Below are 21,624 nucleotides of genomic sequence, written 5' to 3'. Positions count from 1 at the left end.
CCAGTTCAGTGCCTCCCTTTTGTTGAGAAAGGAACTCCGTATTTCTTAATATGCCTTTAAAGGTTTTCTGCAATATCGATCTAACTTGTCTTTTCCATCCTCAGTTCTGAAAAGACTTTCACCTTGGATCATGCCTGTAGAAATAATCATGTTAAATAAAACAGAATATAACTTCTATGACTAGTCTGTAACCACACCTTACCACTGTTAAAAATCTGTGGACTAAGTCTGAAGGCTCTTTGTTCTCCCTTTTTACCAATTACTGATTTTAAAAGTAATTAGTTACTCCTTATTTGTTTTCATTTGTGAGATGGGAGTGCTATGAAAACTTGAAACTCTGGGTCTCAGCATTGTCATCTTTGTTTGCCTAATTATAAAGATTGAATTAGAGGTTAAGAGATTAAAATGGAATGAGGACTTCTTGCACACTATCAGTAGACTGTTGTGGTTTACACTATTTACAATGTTTGATGCAGGTCATTACTGGAGAAGACTCTCTTCTATCCTTTAATAACCAGCCTAAATGACCCTTCTTTCATGAAATTTTTACTGTTATCACATCAAAAGCAATCTCTTCCTTATGAATGCCTCCAGCACTTTGTTCTCTTCTAAGTCCTTTTTAAAAATAATATTTATTTATGTATGTGCCTCTTTTCCTTCACTGATATAAGCACTTTGAGAATTAAGAAATCTTTTGTACCCCAAATGTTTCATACATAATAGGGAGTCATATAAATATTTTTGAGAGAATGAACAATTGAATACTTTTTAAAATACGTCATATTTGTCCTCTTTCCAGTTCTGCAGACCTAAACTTATTTCATCTCTTGCCTGAACTGGATCTTCCCTCATATATTTCTTCCTGTTTTGTATTCTATTGTCTATTTGAGACACTGAAATGATCTGATAACCCTACCATCTCCATTTATTTTTCTTTATAATTCTTCCACTTTGAATCTTTCAGGGCCTTCCTCATTCTCTTTTCTTTTTATTTTTTTGCTGAAATTGCCATCTTCACTATGAAACCCCTCTTCATTATTTAAATGGAAAATTATATCTCTATCCTTTTATTTTAGATCTTTTTTTCTGTTATGACACATTGCCATGATACCATGTTTTTTTTTTTTTTTTTTTTTTCTTTCCTTTTTGAGATGGAGTTTCACTCTTGTCACCAGGCTGGAGTGCAGCGGCACCATCTCGGCTCACTGCAACCTCTGCCTCCCAGGTTCAAGCAATTCTCCTTCCTCAGCCTCCCAAGTAGCTGGGATTACAGGCACCCACCACCACACCCAGCCAATTTTTGTGTTTTTAGTAGAGACGGGGTTTCACCATGTTGGCCAGGCTGGTCTTGAACTCCTGACCTCAGGTGATCCACCCACCTTGGCCTCCCAAAGTGGTGAGACTACAGATGTGAGCCACCATGCCCGGCTGATACCATATTTTTTATATCTTCTACAACGCTATTCCTAGTGTGTAGTAAACACTCAACACATACTTGTTAAAAGGATGAATAAATATATTTCAAATTTAGATTTTCTCTCTTGGAACATTCAGGAAACTCCTGAAATTATATTGACTATTTAAAAAATTCATTATCTCTTATGAAAAAAGATAACATTTTAAAATTCTGTAGTGTTGGAGAGTGGTTTTATAAGTTGAAAACTTTGCTTGTTACCATCATTATGTACCTATATATGAAATTACACTGTTATCCTTTTATTAGAAGGACACATACACATTTGAAACTTTGTTTTACATCAGACGCTGTTTCAGTGTATCACATTAAGGGGAATGAGAAAATAAATACCTGATTTTGTTGATTTGTAAATTGTTTTCAAGTAACTGTAAACAGATAGAATAGCATGAAACAACCAAGAGTATTGAACATGGTATAAGCCCTCCCTTGGTTAATCAGTTATTCACATTTTAACTTTAAACTAACAAATATATTTTCTAGATAACATTTAGGAGACTGGAGAGGAGTATTTTGTAATATCCAGTAAAGTTAGTTGTATATTTCTTCAAAAAGTCAGGGGCCATAGTTCCAGGAGTTAGAATTATGTCTTTCTTACAGCATCACATCACTGAGTAATTTTCTGTTGGCTAAGATTTAAAATTTCTTTTCCTAGAAGTGAAATATTTTAGCACTTACATTTCGGAGAGTGGGTAATATCATTTAGCAATATACTCCTCTATGAAGACCTTTAGATGTCCAGAAATTACTGTTAATGCTTAATATAAAAGGAGTAATTCACTGAAAGCATTGACTTTTAAAAGTCTTTTGTTCTTTCAAGGTGGTTTCCAGAAGTGCAGAATATTTATTACCAAGGTAATAAAAAAAAGCAATTGCCAACTGGTGACAGCAGTGCCAAATTGGAATCTTTTTTCAACTGTGCTGCTGCACTTATGACTTTACAGCTGCAGGACCTCACTTTAGTCTCCATGCAAGATTTCACGGACTTAATTGCACAACCACCAGTAAGTATGGTTCAGTTCACCAATATGTATTTACGAATGTATTTAGTTTTAATTATTTCAGAGAGGAAAATAATACCCTTATCAGTGAGACAGCAGAAAGTACATCTTTAGACCTATTACATTTATCTTAAAAAAAAAATCAGCCAGGCATGGTGGCACATGTCTATAGTCCCCACTACTCAAGAGGCTGAGGTGAGAGGAGCACTTGAGTCCAGGAATTTGAGGCTGCAGCGAGCCAAGATTGTGCCATTGCACTCCAGCCTGGACAACAGAGCAAGACCCTGTCTCAAAAAAAAAAAGTTAATGTCCATTTGCATGTTTAGGATATATGATTATCATGACTAGAGGTGAAGATTAGTGAAAATAAGTGAAAATTCACATAATTGGGAAATTTGGGTCATGAAGGCTGGAGAAGGTTACCATGAGGTAACTTTAGCAAAAAAGAAGCTTTTCTGTCTCTGGAAGGAGGTCCTGTTACAGTATGAGCAGGGCCTTGGAATTGAAGTGTTCTCCTCTTGAGCTCTATCTTGTATGATTCTAGAACTCCACAGCTATGTACACTTGTTTTTCTGGGACTTTGACCCTGTAGTTGACCTGTAGGCCCAATGGATACTGGATACCATCAACTGTAGCTCAGAATCACTCTTGCTTTTTTTATTAGAGGTCTTCCTTGGCTTAACTGTCTGGGTCATAAGAGGAAGTGTGGGTTCCCATGTATTCTAATTGGGACTGGTGTACTACTTAGTCTATCACAATTCATACATATTTATGTATGTAAATTTTTTAATTTTTTTGCAGGATTCTGTTAGAGCTTTTGAACATCCAGGTTTCATCATGAGGCTGATTCTTGATAATGACACCATTAAGTTTGAACCTGAGTTTAGTGACTATATAGATATCTTTCTAAATGTTTATGATGTCATGATTAAAGCTGTCGGTTTTGTGCCAAGAGTTGAGACAAAATTATATTCCAAGTGGGTAAGTAACAAGGATATTAAGATTGCTTGAATTTGCATAATGATATTCATTTCAAGTAAGTTCTGAAAGTTGTAGACAGGTATCCTCTGCTTCACAGAATATAATAATATTGGCTTATAAGAAAGTGTTGCTAAAAAACTACCATTTTCCAAATGGTTTCTCTTAAAATATACCTACTTTCCTAGTCTAGTCTTCCTTTGGACTTAGCTGAAAACTTTCTGAGGAGAAGGAATTAAAGTTGTGATCAGGTTTGAAGCAGCCATTGAGTGTTTACTGTAGCTCTCCTGCCATTTCCTGTAAACTCCTGCCTTGCTGTAGGCCTTCTTATGCTTTTCCAGCTCTGTAAAACTGCCCTCGAATTTATTACTCCCCTCATACACCTTTTTCTGTAGTAGTGAGCTCCTTTGTATTTTCAACTCATGATCTAATCTACGACATTTCCACAATAGTTATTGGAATCTAGTATATGAAATGAGCATGTCTGAAAATTCTTCAACTTGTAATGTTTTCTTGTTTTGTAAGTCCAATCAGAAGTGTTCTCCTTATTTTTCTATTTTTAAAATAACTTATACATATTTGCTGTATATAGAAGAGTGCAGGAAACTAGTGTGTAAAGGCTTCAGTAGCAATAAAGTTAACACCTAAATAGGCACAGCCCATCTTGAGGGATAGAATATTGCTGGTACCTTTAAGCTCTTCCCCTTTGCTCCTTGTTTACATCCTTATCTTTCTATCTTCTAGCAAAAGAATCACTATCTTGAAGTTTGGAGTTTTTGTTCTTAATTTTGAAAAATAGACTTACTACTTGTCTGTTTATTACTAAACAATTTATGTTTAGTTTTTGCATGTCTTTGTATAAGTGGAAGCATCTTATAAGTAATCGGTGTTTTGCTTATTTCACTTAACATTATATGAAATTATCCATTTTGAGGATATTATCCTTTTCTTTGAGTTTCCAATTTTTTTATTATTCTATTTTTATTTTTCAGGAGTCCATTAGGTTCTTTTCAAATAGGCCTAGTCATTTTTGATAGTGTTTTATATGTAGTGATGTATTCATTAAGCTTTTACTTCCGTTTACACAGATTAAATATTTTTAATACTCTGTGTGCGATACTACCAGTATCCACAGTTTTTGCTGATCTGATTCTGCTGTTTGCTGACTCCTGCTCCTGGTGGTATATTTCTCTGGGTATTTTTCCTGTATTATTATACTTATGTTTGTAAGAAGTTTATGAAAAAAGTCTTTGAGGCCTTGGTTCAAGTTGATTCGTTTGGAGTTTCCATATTCTTGTGACAGGTGCTCCCCAGGCCCTTGCAGACCAAGGACCATTTTTAGATGAATTCTTGCTTAATGATTTCAAGGACAATACTGGTTGTGCAAATATTCACTCAAATCTGTGTGAAAATAGACTTGTGGTTACAGATTCTTAAGGCAACCATCTTTTGTTTTTTTCCTCTACAGAGAATCAAAGCAAAACCAGGACATTTTTATTTTTCTTGTATTCAAAGATCTGTCACCTTTCAGCATTCTGAAGTTTCGTCTCCTCAGAACTCTCATTTTAAGATTGTGTCACCCTTCAGTGTTCTTGGCTTTAAGTGGGGATGCCAATGATGACTTCCAACCTTGCTCAAGCTTGAGGCTTTGTTTCCTGGCAGCCCCTCCCATGCATCCACCTTGCCAGAAACTCATTAAAGCAAAGCTTAGAACACCAAGGATCAGTAGAGTCCCCAGGGCAGCTGCTCACTTCTGCACATAATGACCTCTCAACTCATGCTTTCTCTTATTTTGGTCACTTAGACTTTATTATTATTCTTTTTTGTTATTTCCTTAGCTATACATTATAAAAGATAAACTCAGCTTTATTCTCCTGGCATATTTATGTGTTTTGAATTGAGTAGTTGTTTTCTGGCTATCTATTCCTCATATTACCATAAATAGAAGTCTCTCGAGAAACATACTGCTTACTTTGTCTTTTGTGTAATTCTAGTTCATCTATTGCATTATTTTCTATGCTGTTTGTACCCTGACTTTTTCAAGAATGATTTGAAGTAACTTATGAAACAAGACAAATTTAACAAGTTAACAAGAAAAGAATTAGTAGACAAAGGTCAAGTGAAGAAAAGTAACTTTTATAATTATCAAAATGAATGCAGTTGCTATGATTTCATGGTTATAAAATATGTCCCCAAGCTTCCTGGTTTCTAAAGGAAAGTATGACAAATTTTAATTATGATTAGAACAGTTAATTGAAACTTTTCAGGAAGAGAGATGTTTTTCATGGTATCAAATTTTGAGAGATAAAGCCTACAGTTGTCATCATTCATGGGTAATGGTCCTGAAACCCTATGGATCACCATCATCTGGTAACACATTTTATTTTTCAACTTTTATTTTAGGTTCAGAGGTACTTGTGTACGTTTGTTACATGGGTAAATTGCATGTCATTGAGGTTTGGTATATGAGTGATCCAAATTCCAGGAATCACCATCACCACTCACCATTGTCCCTTGCCCCAGAGATACAGATTCGTAATGATGGAGTCAGTACTCAGAAATCAGTACTAGTAAAATATGCCTAGATGATGCCCTACAAGTGAGATGTAGGGTATCGTGAGTAGGATAATTGAACATAGTCTCAGTGATCTTTGACAACAATTGCAGAAATGGAATTCATGTAGCTGTTTCTTATCATAACCTTTGGTAGATATTGAAAGTGAACTAAAATACACTTTTTTTTTTCATGGAAGGTAAACCTGCAATGGGTTAATGCACCATGAGTCCAAGCATATCACTATCTCCTGATCTAATTTGATGTGCTTTAGAACATCTGGAGGTGTCTCATACAAAATATCATTTCTCATGAATGTTAATACGAGATGATTAGATTCATATCAAAATGAATGACTCCGTCTTGCTCTGTCGCCCAGGCTGGAGTGCAGTGGCATGATCTCAGCTCACTGCAAAGCTCCACCTCCCAGGTTCAAGCGGTTCTCCTGCCTCAGCCTCCCTGCGAGTAAGTGGGATGACAGGCACCCACCACCATGCCCATCTAATTTTTGTATTTTTAGTAGAAACGGAGTCTCACCATGTTGGCCAGGATGGGTCTGGATCTCTTGACCTCGTGGTCGGCCTGCCTCGGCCTCCAAAAGTGCTGGGATTACAGGCATGAGCCACCATGCCTGGCCCCAAAATTATACTTTTTAAAATAGTTTTGAAGTCCTAGTATTCAATTCTGTTTAGAAAGGTAGGCCTATAGGCTTTACAAATTAGGTAGGCTTTTAATAAATTTAAGAAACAGCCTATAGTGAATATTAGTTATCTTCACATGAGATCAAGTAATTTTACATTGCACACAGTACATTATATAGATTGCTTTATCTTAAAAATTTCTGTTTTCCAAAAAGATGATACCAAGTATCTAACGAGCCCAGGGGTGAAACGGTGGTGGGATTCACTGATGTTCTCATGAAGTATCTAGTTCTAAGCAAGATGATTTCCTGAAGTGCCCACTGGGGGAATAGTAGGCAAATGCCCCCTGGATAACTGAGAAAATTACCCTGTTGCCTAAAGAAGCCTTTGATACCATCAATTTGAATGTTGTAGAATGTCCACTGCAGACGTGATTTTGTTTTGTTACAATATAAATAAAATCTGGACAACAGGTAGAGCATATGTATATTTAAAAGTAAGTTGGGGACGAGCATGGTGGCTCACGCCTGTAATCCCAGTACTTTGGGAGGGCAAGGTGGGTGGATCACCTAAGGTCAGGAGTTTGAGATCAGCCTGGCCAACATGGTAAAACCCCGTCTGTACTAAAACTACAAAAATCAGCCGGGCGTGGTGGTGGGCACCTATAATTCCAGCTACTCGGGAGGCTGAGGCAGGAGAATCACTTGAACCCAGGAGGCAGAGGTTGCAGTGAGCCGAGATAGTGCCACTGCACTCCAGCCTAGGTGAAAGAGTGAGACCCTGTCTCAAAAAAAAAAAAAAAAAAGATTAGGTTAGTTCAGATAATAAACCATGTGGGCATATTTACTTGTCCTCTAAAATGGAAAGAAAAGGAGATAAACTGTTAAGGTTTGTTTGCTTATTTAAAATTATTGTCTGGTCCATCCTTGTCTACAATTATTGTAATCCTGAAAGCAGAATGCACATTTTGCAGCTGAGGATTTTCGTCTGCTCTAGTTGCTGTTCACAGAATCAAAGGTCAAAGGTCAGTGAATAAGTAAACTTTCTTTGATCTAGATAGATTTCCCCTCAATGTGAAAAAGTATTGTGTTTAAAGATTATGATGATATGACATTGAACTCTAGTGTATTTTCTGTCAACAATGAACAATGCAAGCACTGCCTTATAAAGCTAGCATATACGATTGCACAAAGTGTGGCTTTTTCTGTGTTCATAAATGGAAATAATTAACTATGTAAAAATGTCCATACTACCCAAAGTGATCTCCAGATTTAATGCAATCTCTATCAAAATACCAATGACATTCTTCCCAGAAGTAGAAAAAAAAATATTAAAATTCATATGAAATCACAAAAGACCCTGAATGCCAAAGCAATCTTGAGCAAAAAGAACAAAGTTGGAGGCATCACACTACCTTACTTCAAAATAGACTACAAGCAGGAGGTGGAAGGGATCCTGGAGAGTTAGGGAACCACTTCCTCCTGCACACCGGCTCCCTGGCCTGGGACAGTCCCAGCGCCGTCACATCTGCCCAGCACCACCACCACCACCCTTCCTCTTCTCTCCCTACTTCCCCCACTGGTGACCGCCTTCACCCCCACACCACTGGTCTGTTTGACCCTCCAGGTCCCCTCTCTACCTGACCTCCCATCTCCCCCTGCTGAGCCAGGCTGGTTTCGGAAATGCCTTTACAGCAGCAGGCAAAGTGAAGCCTAGAGCTAGGGAAGGTGCTCACAGTACCTATTAGATGGTTTCAAAACCCCTGAAGGCAAAAGAAGAGCTGCTTTATGAAGTCCAGATAGTCCTAAAACTCCAAAAATCTCCCTCAGAAAAACGCCATATGATACATCCCTTGGTCTGCTCAACAAGAAGTTCATTCAGCTCCTGAGTCAGTCTCTCCATGGGGTCTTGGATTTGAACAAGGCAAAAGAAGTGCTAAAAGTTCAAAAGAGAAGGACTTATGGTATCACTAACATTCAAAGCATCTCCTTCATTAAGAAGTCTAAAAACAGCCAGGTGTGGTGGCTCATGCCTGTAATCCCAGCACTTTGGGAGGCTGAGGTGGGCAGATCACAAAGTCAAGAGATCGAGACCATCCTGGCCAACATGGGGAAACCCTGTCTCTGCTGAAAAGACAAAAATTAGCTGGGCGTGGTGGTGTGTGCCTGTAGTCCCAGCCGCTCTGGAGGTTGAGGCAGGAGAATCGCTTGATCTCGGGAAGTGGAGGTTGCAGTGAGCCGAGATCATGCCACTGCACTCCAGCTTGGCAACAGAGCAAGACTCTGTCTTAAAAAAAAAAAAAAAAAAAAGAAAGAAAAGAAGAAGAAAAACATGCAGTGAGCTGCAGTCTGTCTGAGGATGAGGGCATGCTGGTCCAGTGTCAAGGCCTGTCAAAAGAAGCAACCAAGCTGAGTCAGGAAGAGAAAAAATTAGATGAACTGATCCAGAGCTGCACCCTGGACCTCAAACTATTGACCACAGATTCAGATAACCAAAGGTTAGTTTATGTTACATATCAAGACATTTGAAAACTTAGTGGCCTTAAGGACCAAACCGTTATAAGTTGTTAAAGCCTCTCCAGAAACAAGACTTGAAAGCCTTGACTCAATAGAGAGCCTACAAATATATTTGGCAAGTACCCAAGGAGCCGTTGAGGTTTACTCCTGTCCAGAAGAGATGGAAACACACAATCCAGTGAAAACAAACAACCAAGACCACAATGGGAATATCTCTTAAACTCAATTCCAAAGACTTGGATTCAGCCAACTCAGGACATAGCAATTGGTCAATTTCTATAGTAAACCTTTCTCCCTTGGCCTCCTCAGCCAACTTTTTACAGCAGACTGTGAACCAAATTCCTTCTAACCTAGCAGGACCGTTTGTGAACTCACTGCTTCCCCTGCTGCAAGAGGACTGTCTCCTGAGCCTTGGGGAGGAGGGAAGGCATCAGTGATCTCTTTGATGCTGATGATTTGGAAAAGCTTCCACTGGTGGAAGACTTCAAGTATGGTTGATTATGCTTCATGTGCCTTCTTACAAATCAATAAATTTTTATCATGGGACCAGAACATCTGTCATGCAGTGTGGTCCCTTCCTACCCTCTTCCTCCAAGAAATTATCATGAAGTAAACTACAGACTTCTGAAGAAAGCTGACATTTTAATGAATTTTAAAAAATAAACAACTTGTCTAAATGCACAGTTGCAGGCTCCCTTGGGAAAACCCTGCTTTGCTCCAGGCTCCATGGTCTCCTGGATAAGTAAGCAAGTGAAAAAATGTGCAATCAGGTGTTTCTCGCTCTAACTTTTTCTTCCTCCCTTCCTTCTTCGCGGATTTGCTTGCTGTGCCTGACAGATGGGCTGTAGAATGGGGTCTGGCCACCTGGCCCACTGATGAACAAAGATCTTCCTTAATAGCATTTCAAGCTGTCCCTTCTCCACAGAATATATGCCTTTGGGGTATGCTAATATGGAATAGAACTGCACCAAATGCAAACGTGAAGTCCTGCAAAAGTATGAAATGGACTTCTGCTCTTCTTAGGAATATTTAAATTCAATTTAAGCTCTGGACTCTGTGTCCCAGTAGTATGGGACATAAAACTTCCTCAAAACCCTTAAAACCTCCATAGCCTTTAGGATGAAGAATCTGTTTTGAAATATACTTGTTGCAGTTACAGAAGACTCATAGAGTTCTGCCACTCTAAGCTGTTGTGGATTTTTCTATCTCCATAAACTACGCCCACTCCCCTATCCCTAGCATATTTGTGACTTTCCAGTTGATTTGTAGCAATTGCCTACTTAGTTCTTTGTGGATTGTTTTAGACTTTTTATTTTTTAGCTGCCATTTATGTATTCCTGTGGTATTCATCACCATTTCAATTTAATTGCTTACTTTGAAGGAAATTTTACAAATTCACATTACATAAGCAGAGGGACAGAACCTCTATTGATTAGAACATCTAAACCTGTGTGATCTAAGGTTTATCAGGCTCTGCAAGAAGCATTGTCCCATCTTACTTCCGCTCCCAGCTTGGAGCAAGTTAGTCCTGGGGCTTGCTGACATGCGTGACCCATTGAAAAGGAGAACCACGTCAAATGATATAACAGTCCCAAGGAGCAGCAAGCATGGATCCCTTAGTCCTTGGGCTTCCCACACCCCTATTACTGGGAAAGGACTCTCTTAATGCTGCACTCGGAGACAACTTCTCAGGATGGGGTCAGCTGGAGAGGTCTCTAGGGAGAAAGACATCCCTATTGTGTGAGTAGGATTTTCTTAAGCTGGCAGGAACAGGGGGCTCCCACTGTGTCAGGGACTGTAATCATTCTGGCTAGACCATGTTCCCCTTCCTCTATGAAGGAATGAGTTGGACCATGGAAAGCCAGGATGTAGAAAACGGAGCAAAAGAATGCCAGGGCATTTCCCGCTTTACTCTTTAGGAATGGTGTCCCAAGTTGGAGGGTTTGTGTCAGCTGCAAATCCTACCAGTTATGTTGAAGAATAGCTTTCCCATTGGCAGGAGGCAATGGCCATCTCCCACTGAGAATACAGCACAGTATCTTCAATCCATTTTTTGGATACTAAGGACTGTGGGAATGAGGGAGTCAGATAAAGAACAAACCTCAAAATGAACAGTTAAATTGAAATGCTATGTGCCTGACTCAGTGGCAGGCACACAGTAGGCACTCGACTCATACATGCTTAATTGAATTGAAAATATCCCTTAGGAAATAAAAACAAACAAACCAAACACAAAAGTCCCAGCCAGTTTATTCCAGGTAGATTTCTACAATATGCAAAGTGGTTTTGGGGTCAAGACATATGACACTAGTGCTTTAAACTCTTTGTGTGGGTATGCATGGGTGTATGTTTGGGAAAAAAACAAAGGTGAAGACTATCTGCCTATTTCTTCTTCAGCTTCCATCTGTGGTCTCCTCCCTTCACACACACTGGACTTGGTACAAAACATCAGTGTGGTCTGAGAGGAAGCATGGGGGTGGGGGAGGGAGAGGGAGCTTTGTGTTGTCTACTGGAAATGCACTGTGGTTTTTTTTCCTTTTTGGGAAACCATTTATGTCAAGCTTTTCCCCATTTCCCATATCTATGTCATCTGGTTAGCTGCCTCTACTTTCAGCTTTGTGTAATTATCTTTACCAGCTGCAGAAAGCTGATTTTTTCCAACGTCTAAAGACCGAACTCACCTGGCTAGGTTATTGTGTGTTTTGTTGAAATTTTTGGAAGGTAATGCCATATTTATTCTTTTAAAAACTAAAGGAATCCTAGTAAATCTTAAAAGTTTCTTCATGTATAAGATTTTTCCAGGGCCGGGCGCGGTGGCTCAAGCCTGTAATCCCAGCACTTTGGGAGGCCGAGACGGGCAGATCACGAGGTCAGGAGATCGAGACCATCCTGGCTAACACGGTGAAACCCTGTCTCTACTAAAAAATACAAAAAACTAGCCGGGCGAGGTGGCGGGCGCCTGTAGTCCCAGCTATTCGGGAGGCTGAGGCAGGAGAATGGCGGGAACCCGGGAGGCGGAGCTTGCAGTAAGCTGAGATCCGGCCACAGCACTCCAGCCTGGGCGACAGAGCGAGACTCCGTCTCAAAAAAAAAAAGAAAAAAAAAAGGAAAAAAGATTTTTCCAGTTGCTGGGCTTAACTGGTGTACATTAATTAGATGTTCATACTGTATTCTTGCATTAGTCATTTTCTTTTTGACTTAGTATCTGAGCACACAGAGTGAGTTAGTAAGTACCACAGTTTTTGCATTACTTTAAGTTCTAAGTATGCAGGTTTCCTGGTACCATCGGTTGCTGCTATTAAAGCTCACATATTATATGGCTGAAAGTTACAAGTGTGCAAATTATGACTGCATGAGCCTCAGAAAATAAAATGTATAAAGGGCAACACATTAGCATGGCAGTGTTAGGTATGTGTTTGTATGTACAGGGTTGTGCATAGCACTTGTTTTATTGAAGTTGATATGTAGTTTTCTTACATTTTTATTGTTTAGCAATTTTGTACAAAAGTAGCAACTAATTTGTAAACACTGCCAGAATATTTTCTAGCTGGTTTGTAATTTTTTTTGTTATTTTGTTTTGTTTTTGTTGTGGTTCTTGTTTTCACTTTTGTTTATGTGTAGATCTGTAAATAAAATTGCAGTATTTACAGCTTAAGCTTTCAGGAAAAAGAAAATAAGAATTCACTATGTGCATGACAACTCATGTGTATGAGAAGGAGGGATTTGAAGGAAGGTTCCTTGCAGAGAAAGTTGGGTGGCAATTGTCAGCATGCAGGAATTTATTTTCCTACAGGGTACATGATTTGGTAGAAAGGAAATATTTCTCCCAAAATTGGGAGTAGGCAAACTATGAGTCAGTTTAGCTTTGTGTTGTATGCTAGTTTGAAAAAGAAAATATGTAATGTAATGTACAAAACAACCAAGAAAAAGCTTTTATGATGAATTTCGTCAATAGATTTGTTACGGGGTGACCTGTTCCCTAGCTGTGATCACTTCAAATGGGTGTAATTTGAAAAAATGTATGGTAAAGTATCAATAAAATAATTTTACATATTTATATATATACGCACACACACGTACACTACAAAGCTATAGTAACCAAAACATCATAGTACTGGCATAAAAACAAACACATAGACCAATGGAACAGCATAACCTAGAAATAAATCCACACTTCTACAATAACTTTTTTTTTCAAGACAGGGTCTTACTCTGTTGCCCAGGTTGGAGTGGAGTGGTATGGTCATGGCTCGCTGCAGCCTTGATCTCCTGGACTCAGGTGATTCTCTCACCTCAGTACCTTTGGAGTAGCTGGGACTACAGATTTACACTACCATAAATTTTGTGTGTTATTTGTGGAGATGGGGTTTCACCATGTTGCTCAGACTGGTCTTAAACACCTGGGCTCAAGTGATCTGCCTGCCTTGGCCTCCCAAAGTGCTGAGATTACAAGTGTGAGCCACCATGTCCAGCCAGTAACTGATTTTTGTCAAAGGCACCAAGAGCATACGTTGGGAAAGGGATAGCCTCTTCAATAAATGGTGCTGGAAAAATTGGATATCCACATACAGAAAAATCAAACTAGACCCCTGTCCCTCACCATATATAAAAATCACCTCAAAGTGGATTAAAGACCTAAACGTAACACTCAAAACTATGAAACTACTAGAAGGAAATATAGGGGAAATGCTTTATAACATTGATCTGGACAGGGATTTTTTGGATAAGACCTCAAAAACACAGGCAACAAAAATAAAAATTGACAAATGGGATAACATCAAACCAAAAAGTTTCTGCACAAAGGAAGCAATGAATAAAGAGCACACATAATGGGATAAAAAATTTGCAAACTGTACATCTGTGACAGGTAATTCTTGCATTGCTATAAAGAGATACCTGAGACTGGATAATTTATAAGAAAAGAGGTTTAATTGGCTTATGATGCTGCAAGCTGTATGGTAAGCATAGTGCTTGCATCTGTTTCTGGGGAGGCCTCAGGAAGCTTATGGACATGATGAAAGGTGAAGTGGGAACAGTTGTCTCACATGGCAGGAGCAGGAGCAAGAGAGACTGGGGTGGAGAGTTACCACATGCTTTTAAATGATCAGATCTCATGAGAACTTGTTTGCTATGGCAAGGGCAGAACCAAACCATGAGGAATCCACTCCCATGACCCAGACACCTCCCACCAGGCCCGACCTGCAACACTGGGGATTACAATTCAACAGGAGATTTGGCGGGGACATATATTCAAACTATATCAATGTCTGACAGGTTAATATTCAGAATATAAAAGGAACTCAATAGCAAAACCACAAATAATTGTATTTATTGATGGAAAACCTAAGACATTTATCACAAGAAGATATACAAATAGATGGCCAACAGGTATATTAAAAACTATTCTACATCTCGAATTATCAGATAAATACAAATAGAAACCACAATGAGATGTCACCTCACTCTAGTTAGAATAGCTATTTTTGAAAAGACAAAGGATGATGTGTTCACAAGGATGTAGAGAAAAGGGAACCCATGCACACTGTTGGTGGGAATGTAAATTAGTGCAGCCAGTATAGAAAACAGTAAGGAGATTCCTCAAAAAATTGCAGGTAGTACAAATTTTTGTACCGTATGATACAGCAATCCCGCTGTTGGGTATATATGCTAAAGGAAAGGAAATCAGTATGTTGAAGAGGTATCTGCATTCCCATGTTTATTACATCTGTATTCATAATAACCGAGATATGGAATTGACTTGTGTCCATCTGTGGATGAATGGATAAAATGTGATACACACACACACACACACACACACACACACAGAGTAAAATACTATTCAGCTATTAAAAAGAAGGAAATCCTGTCATTTGCAATTATATGAATGACCCTGGAGGGCATTATGTTAAGTGAAATAAGCCACACAGAAAGACAAAAACTGAATGATCTCACTTATATGTTGAATCTGAGAAAATTAATCTCTTAGAAATAAAAAGGTAGAATAGTGGTTACCAGAGGCTAGGAAGGGTAGCAAGGAATGGGGGAGATGGGGACAGGTTGGTAATTGGGTACAAAGTTACAGTTAGATGGGAGGAATAAGTTCTGGTGTTCTATTGCACATTAGGGTAACTGTAGTTAACAATAGTGCATTATATATCTCAAAATAGCTGGAAGGGAGGATTTTGAATGTTTTTACTACAAAGAAATGAGAAATGTTTGAGGTGATGGATTTACGAATTACGTTGATTTGATCAATACACAATGTATACATGTGTCAAAGCATCACATTGTATTCCATAAATATGTATAAGGTTGTCAATTAAAAAGAAAACTTAAAAATGCATATTTTCTGTTTTTTTATTCTAAATATTATTTTGTATATATTTTCAAGTGACTGTTCTTTCATCCATACAGAAAAACAAAACACAACTAGGTAGCCTTAAAGAAAACAAAAAATTGTATGAACCCTAAATTTTAAAACACTGCTGCAATTAGTCTAATCTCTTTCTATAGATTAGAGATTGAACAATTAAAACAACCTTGTGAATAAAAAGACAGGAAATATTGTAAGATTGGCATTTGTACAAAGATAAATGATATAGTTACTTTAAGATATTTTAGATACTATTATTTTTACCCCCTTGTTTAGGAAAGTAAGTCTAAACCAACAACCTTGAAGCCCATAATTCTGAATGAAATTGTAGATGCTCACAAAGAAAAGATCAAGGAAGTTATTATGAAAGAGAGTGTGGCACCCACCGAGCACCTCAGACTCTATGACAAGTATGACTTTTTAATTACCAGAAAAGCTGAGCAAGATGTTGATAACTTCCTCGCAGAAAATCATAGTTATGAAAAAATAATAGATGAAATTCGCAAATACCAGAAACTAATAGAGGAAATACAATACACATCCATAAAGGTAAATAACTCCAGTTTTGTACAACTGTTATCTCTTTCTGGTATCTTTTCCCCAGTTTCATTAGGGTGTATTTTTAGAACACAGTGAAAGAATTAGAACATTACCATCAACAGGAAAAATACTTATGGAGCTTCTGATGTGTCTCCAGCATTGTGGTAAGCCCTGCGTATAAGAAGCTAGGCAAAATGCAGTTCTTGTGTTCATGTAGCTGAGACTCTGCTACCACAACTCTGACAGGTATTTTATATAATTTGCCCTGTCCCTACAATTCCAAGAACCTATTTGATGTTTGCCTTAATGTTTATAAATCCTGTGGAAAATATGGTAATTACACCGAAATGTGGTTCTGTTTAGAATACCAGTAACTTAAAATTTTCTTTTTTGTCCCTGTTTACATTTTCTAAATTTTCTACCATGAACATGCATTTTTTTTGTACAGAGCAACTATAACGTTTGAAACCTACATTATTTATTTAGCAATATAGTAATTCAGTTCACCAAAATTATTACTATTATTGTCCTGAGATTGAATTGGTTTCCAAGATAATAAACTTTTCAAGGATATTTACCCAGAAGATAGTTGTATAATACAAATGTATTATTCAGAAAACCCTCCCTGAATTATATGTTTTTTAAAAATCTTAATCCTGTTATATCACACAAAAATAAAAATTATGAGAATGACAAAATATGAAAATCTATTTGTTTTATTTCTTATGTTGATTAAACTTTTAATCTTTTGCAGACTATTCGTTTAGGAATGTTTGAAATGCACTGTGAGGAATTAATCAGAGCTTTGGTGAAGCGAGCAGATATTATTTGTGGGAAACTTCTAGCTAAAATGTTCAGAGATCATCAGGAAGTAAATACAAGGTATTTATGTGATACTGATTTTTTTATTTTTTGGGAGGGGATGTTTAATAGAATCAGCTGTCACTCAACTAAAATAATGGATTAGAGCAATGTCATAAATGATCCAAAAGAAATGATTATGCTAAACTTATTTCTACTTGGTTTTAAGTGTCACTTTGTGATGTAATTATTAGTAGTAGTATTTTTTTCACCACAAATATGCCTTCCCAATTTTCTGAGTTAAGGTGGTATTAAAATGTATTGGTATTTCTTTTGCACAAGTGAAGTGGACGTTATCTAACTTCAGAGTTTTATATTTGTGTAATCAATATGCAAAGTGGGTTTCAAAGTAGATTTACATAGTAGTTGTTACGGGTCCTAAGGGACCATCACATTGGAAACTTCATCTTCCTATAATTACTCTTGAGGGCCATGGTAACTTTTTCTTTTATCTGGAAATTCATTTGCTGACTAACCTAGGGATTTTTGGGAAAACTGACCCATGTGAAGAAAACTCACAGAATACTAGTGTATAAAGCAGAATAGCTGTTTCTTTAAGACAAGAAGCAGAAAAGTGTAATGTTGCTCTGGGAATCTCTCGACTGGCATCAGTTACATGGGTGAAAAACTCCAAATAATCAGGATATATTTTATGATTATGGTATCAGAGAAAAAAATAGATCATTAAAAATATTTCTTTCAAGCTGTATAAGAAGCCTGAAGGAAGTTTTATTTACCTATCTTGTGTTAGGCACAAGATTAGCCACTTAGGCTCTAAGGCTCTAAACGTGAATAAAACTGCTGAAGGAAGTTACAATGTAGATGGAGAAATAGACATACAAACCAGTAAATTACAGTACCATGCAGTAAATACTGTCATGAGCCACAAGGTAGAACAGAGAGGACAGAATTAATTTCCTCCCAAGATGGAGTTTGGGGGAGGGGGAGAATCAGGGAAGGCTGCAAAGAGGAACTGACGTGTGAATTTTATTTTGAAGGATGAGTGGGAGTCCATCAGGTGTACAGTGTGGGTGAAAGAATTCCAGGAAAAGAAGACAATATGTAGAGGGTAGTGAGGTGTGAAAATGGCAGGGTATATTCCAAGAACTAGGAGTGGTTTGCATTGATTTCACAGCGTGAGGGAAGAGAGGTGAAAGGCAAGGCTGGGGATAAAGGCACCGTGTGAAAGAGGACTAGGACTTGAGTACCTTATCTAGGAACCAGATCATATTTTCAGCTTAAAGCACCATTTCCTCTAAAAGAACTGGAAGAATAGTGAAAGTGTCTTCTCATTATTGCTGTTCATGCTGGGTGAAATATTTATTTTAATTTCATAGCTACTTCCCCTGCCTCTTAATGCTCTTGGAGCTTGTGCCAGTTCTACTTTTTCCCATTGTCTCCTAATTATGCCTCTTGCCTCTCACCAGACTCCCTAGGATGGACAGAGGACATATCAGGACTATTAAAGGAGCCATTAGATATGAATGCCTTCTAATTCTTGCCCCTGCATGGTTTGACTCACCTCTCCAGAAAGCCTGTCTCCACATACTCAGAGGGCAGGAGTCTGTCGCACCGTTCAGTTTTTCTCTCTGCCTAGGAGCTCAGCGCCATTGCTTTCAAAGCCTCTGAACCTGGCTCCTTCAGTCATCTCTTCTATATTCCTTATTTTGAACCTCTTCTTACCTGTTGATTTTCTCTCTGAAGGTTACAAACATGTTGGAGGCCCTCTTTCATGTCCCAGCCCCAGACTTTAACCCATTATCCCATGCTGTTCCTGTCTCCTTCATCTTTCAGCCAATCTTACTGAAGAATTGTTCTGCTTATTTCATTTGAACTCCCTTAGCTCTTGCTACTTTTTTTTCTCTATGCCAAAATAAGTTCATGATTTATATTGGCAGCAACCCAAATCAGTAGGAAATATTTGCATATTACTGGAAGTTTCTGAGCACACAGGCCTATTTTAAACAATCCCTCTAAGTATAGTTAATCATTCCTTTCCTTTGTACTACTTTCTTTGTGCCATCTCAACTCCATTAGAGCTCTTAAAGCTCAGGTTGGAAATGATTGTTCACAGTCCTATCTCCCTTACTGTATTGTGAGTTGCTTGAGGGCCATTATGCTATCTGATTCATTTATGTATCACTGTCACAATATTATAGTTGAAAATGTAATAGATCATTAAATGTGCACTGGATAAGTAAATGTATGCAAATTTGCTTTTAATTATTAGATGTCATATAGCTAAGTTATAGTTTTTATTTTTCATGCAATGGAATATTTAAACAGTATACAGGAATATATTTTGGAATTACATTTAACCATAAATATGTAAGATTGGTTTTGCTTGGTGTTTCAGATTATGCGATGAATTTGAGAGGATAGCTGAAAAAGCTCTTAGCACTCCTCCAAATACAGCAGAACTAATGGAAATGAAGGTATTTTTTATAGCTTCTCCATAATTGTGTGTGTATCAATTAATTATTGACACAATAATGTAGAGTAATAAATCACTCCAAAAGTTAAGACAGATTAAAAATAATAATGACTTTCAATTAGCTGGGCATGCTGGGGTGTGCCTATAGTCCCAGCTACTCGGGAGGCTGAGGCAGGAGAATTGCTTGAACCTGGGAGGCAGAGGTTGCAGTGAGTCGAGATTGTGCCACTGCACTCCAGCCTGGCAACACAGCAAGACTCTGTCTCAAAAAATAATAATAATAATAAATAAAAAGTAATAATGACTTTCAAAATACTTAGCTCATGAGTTTGCAGTTTGGTAATTTAGGCTAGATGCTCCTGCTTGGTTCTTCTGGTCTCCATGGGGTCACCCTGTAGGGTCACTCACTCAGTTGGGTTGACCAGTCTACTATCCTTCAGCAGGTTGACTTGGCTCTACTTGTCCCTCAAGACAGAGCAGGCTCATCTGGGTGTGTTCTCATGTCATGGTACAGACATACAAGCAAATTCAATTGTACAAGTGCTTTTCAAGACTCTGCTTGTGTCACATTAGCTAACATCTCATTGACCAAAACAAGTCTGATTGAGAGGACCCTACAGGGCATTGACACTGGAGAAGTGAAGTATTGGAACAATTAATGCAATTATCTATCAGGTTATTTTTGAGAACACACAACAATTATTGCCATGCTAACAGGCACAAACCAGGACTGTCCTGGGTAGCCTGAGCTGTGTAATCACTTTTCATTTATTTTAACAAATATTTAAGCCTTAAGTGACATTTTATTTTTTATAAAAGCTGTATTTTGTTTATATTAAGCTTTTCTGTGGTAGTTTGTTAAAGTATATTTTGTGCATAGAATTTGTGACACTGAAAATATTAGGTAAGTCTCACTTTCATCATTTCTCATGTTACTTCTATGTTTGAAGTTGATATGGTTTGAATGCTTGTCCCCTCCACATCTTATGTTGAAACATGATCCCCAGTATTGGAGGTGGGGCCTAATAGAGGTTTTTGGTAGATCCCTCATGAACAGCTTGGTGCCTTCCTGATGGTAATGAGTGACTTCTTGCTAGATTAGTTTTCTTGAGATCTGATTATTAAAAAGAGGCTGGCACCCCCTCCTTTCTCTTCTGCTCCCCCTTTTGCCATGTGTCACATTACCCTTTGCCTTCTACCATGAGTAAAAGCTTCCTGAGGCCCTGACCAGAAGCAGATGCTGGCACCATGCTTCTTGTACAGGCAGCAGAACTGTCAGCCAAAAATCTTATTTTCTTTATAAATGTACCCAGCCTCAGGCATTCCTTCATAGCAACACAAAATGGATTAATACAGAAGACCACCTAATGGCAAATAAAATAATGTTAAACAACTAGCTAATGGCCATTTCATCTTGTTTACTTTTCATGCTTATAACATTAAGTTTTTGTGGTATTTTTTCATTTTCTATTATTCAAAAAATCCTTTTAAATTTTGTTTTATTTTTAATTTTCATGGGTACATAGTAGGTGTATATATTTATGGGGAATATGAGATATTTTGATGTAGGCTTACAATGCATAATAGTCACATCAGGGTAGATGGAGTATCCGGCACCTCAAGCATCTATCCTTTGTGTTTCAAGCAATCCAATTATATACTTTTAGCTATTTCAAAATGTACAATTAAATTATTGACTATAGTCATCCTGTTCTGCTGTCAAATACTAGATCTTTTTCATTCTTTCAAAATATTAATATATTTTTGTACCCACTAACCATCACCACATCCCCCACATTCACCCACTACCCTTATAGACTCTGGTAGCCATCCTTCTATTCTCTACCTCCATTAGTTCAATTGTTCTAATTTTTAGCTATCACAAATAAGTGAGAACATGCAACGTTTGTCTTTCTGTGCCTGGCTTATTTCACATAATGACCTTCAGTTCCATCCATGTTATTGCTAATGACAGAATCTCATTCTTTTTTGTAACTGAATAGTACTGCATTGTGTACCACATTTTCTTTTTCTATTCATCTGTTGATGGACACTTACACTGCTTCCAAATCTTGGGTATTGTGAATAGCGCTGCAAGAAACATGGGAATTCAGATATCTCTTCAATATACTGATTTCCCTTTGTTGGGGTATATACCAGCAGTGGGATTGCTGGATCATATGGTAGCTTTAGTTTTAGTTCTTCAGGAAACCTCCAAACTGTTCTCCATAGTGGTTGTACTAATTTACATT

General features: G+C 37.9%; 1 protein-coding gene and 1 pseudogene across 1 annotated transcript in view; both read left to right on the top strand.

Annotated features, from left to right (window-relative positions):
• DNAH7 (dynein axonemal heavy chain 7) overlaps positions 1-21,624 on the top strand; it is a 340,485-nt gene that overhangs the window by 61,173 nt on the left and 257,688 nt on the right. The window contains exons 11-15 of the mRNA XM_005573795.5: positions 2,295-2,478; positions 3,277-3,456; positions 15,814-16,086; positions 16,832-16,959; positions 19,295-19,373. Coding sequence (XP_005573852.2) covers positions 2,295-2,478; positions 3,277-3,456; positions 15,814-16,086; positions 16,832-16,959; positions 19,295-19,373 — 844 coding nt within the window. The remainder of the gene's footprint in view (positions 1-2,294; positions 2,479-3,276; positions 3,457-15,813; positions 16,087-16,831; positions 16,960-19,294; positions 19,374-21,624) is intronic.
• Positions 8,901-9,662, top strand: LOC102132283 (transcription factor E2F3 pseudogene; annotated as a pseudogene).

Source organism: Macaca fascicularis, chromosome 12, assembly GCF_037993035.2.
Source record: "Macaca fascicularis isolate 582-1 chromosome 12, T2T-MFA8v1.1".
Taxonomy (NCBI): domain Eukaryota; kingdom Metazoa; phylum Chordata; class Mammalia; order Primates; family Cercopithecidae; genus Macaca; species Macaca fascicularis.
This window is presented reverse-complemented; position numbering and strand designations above follow the sequence as displayed.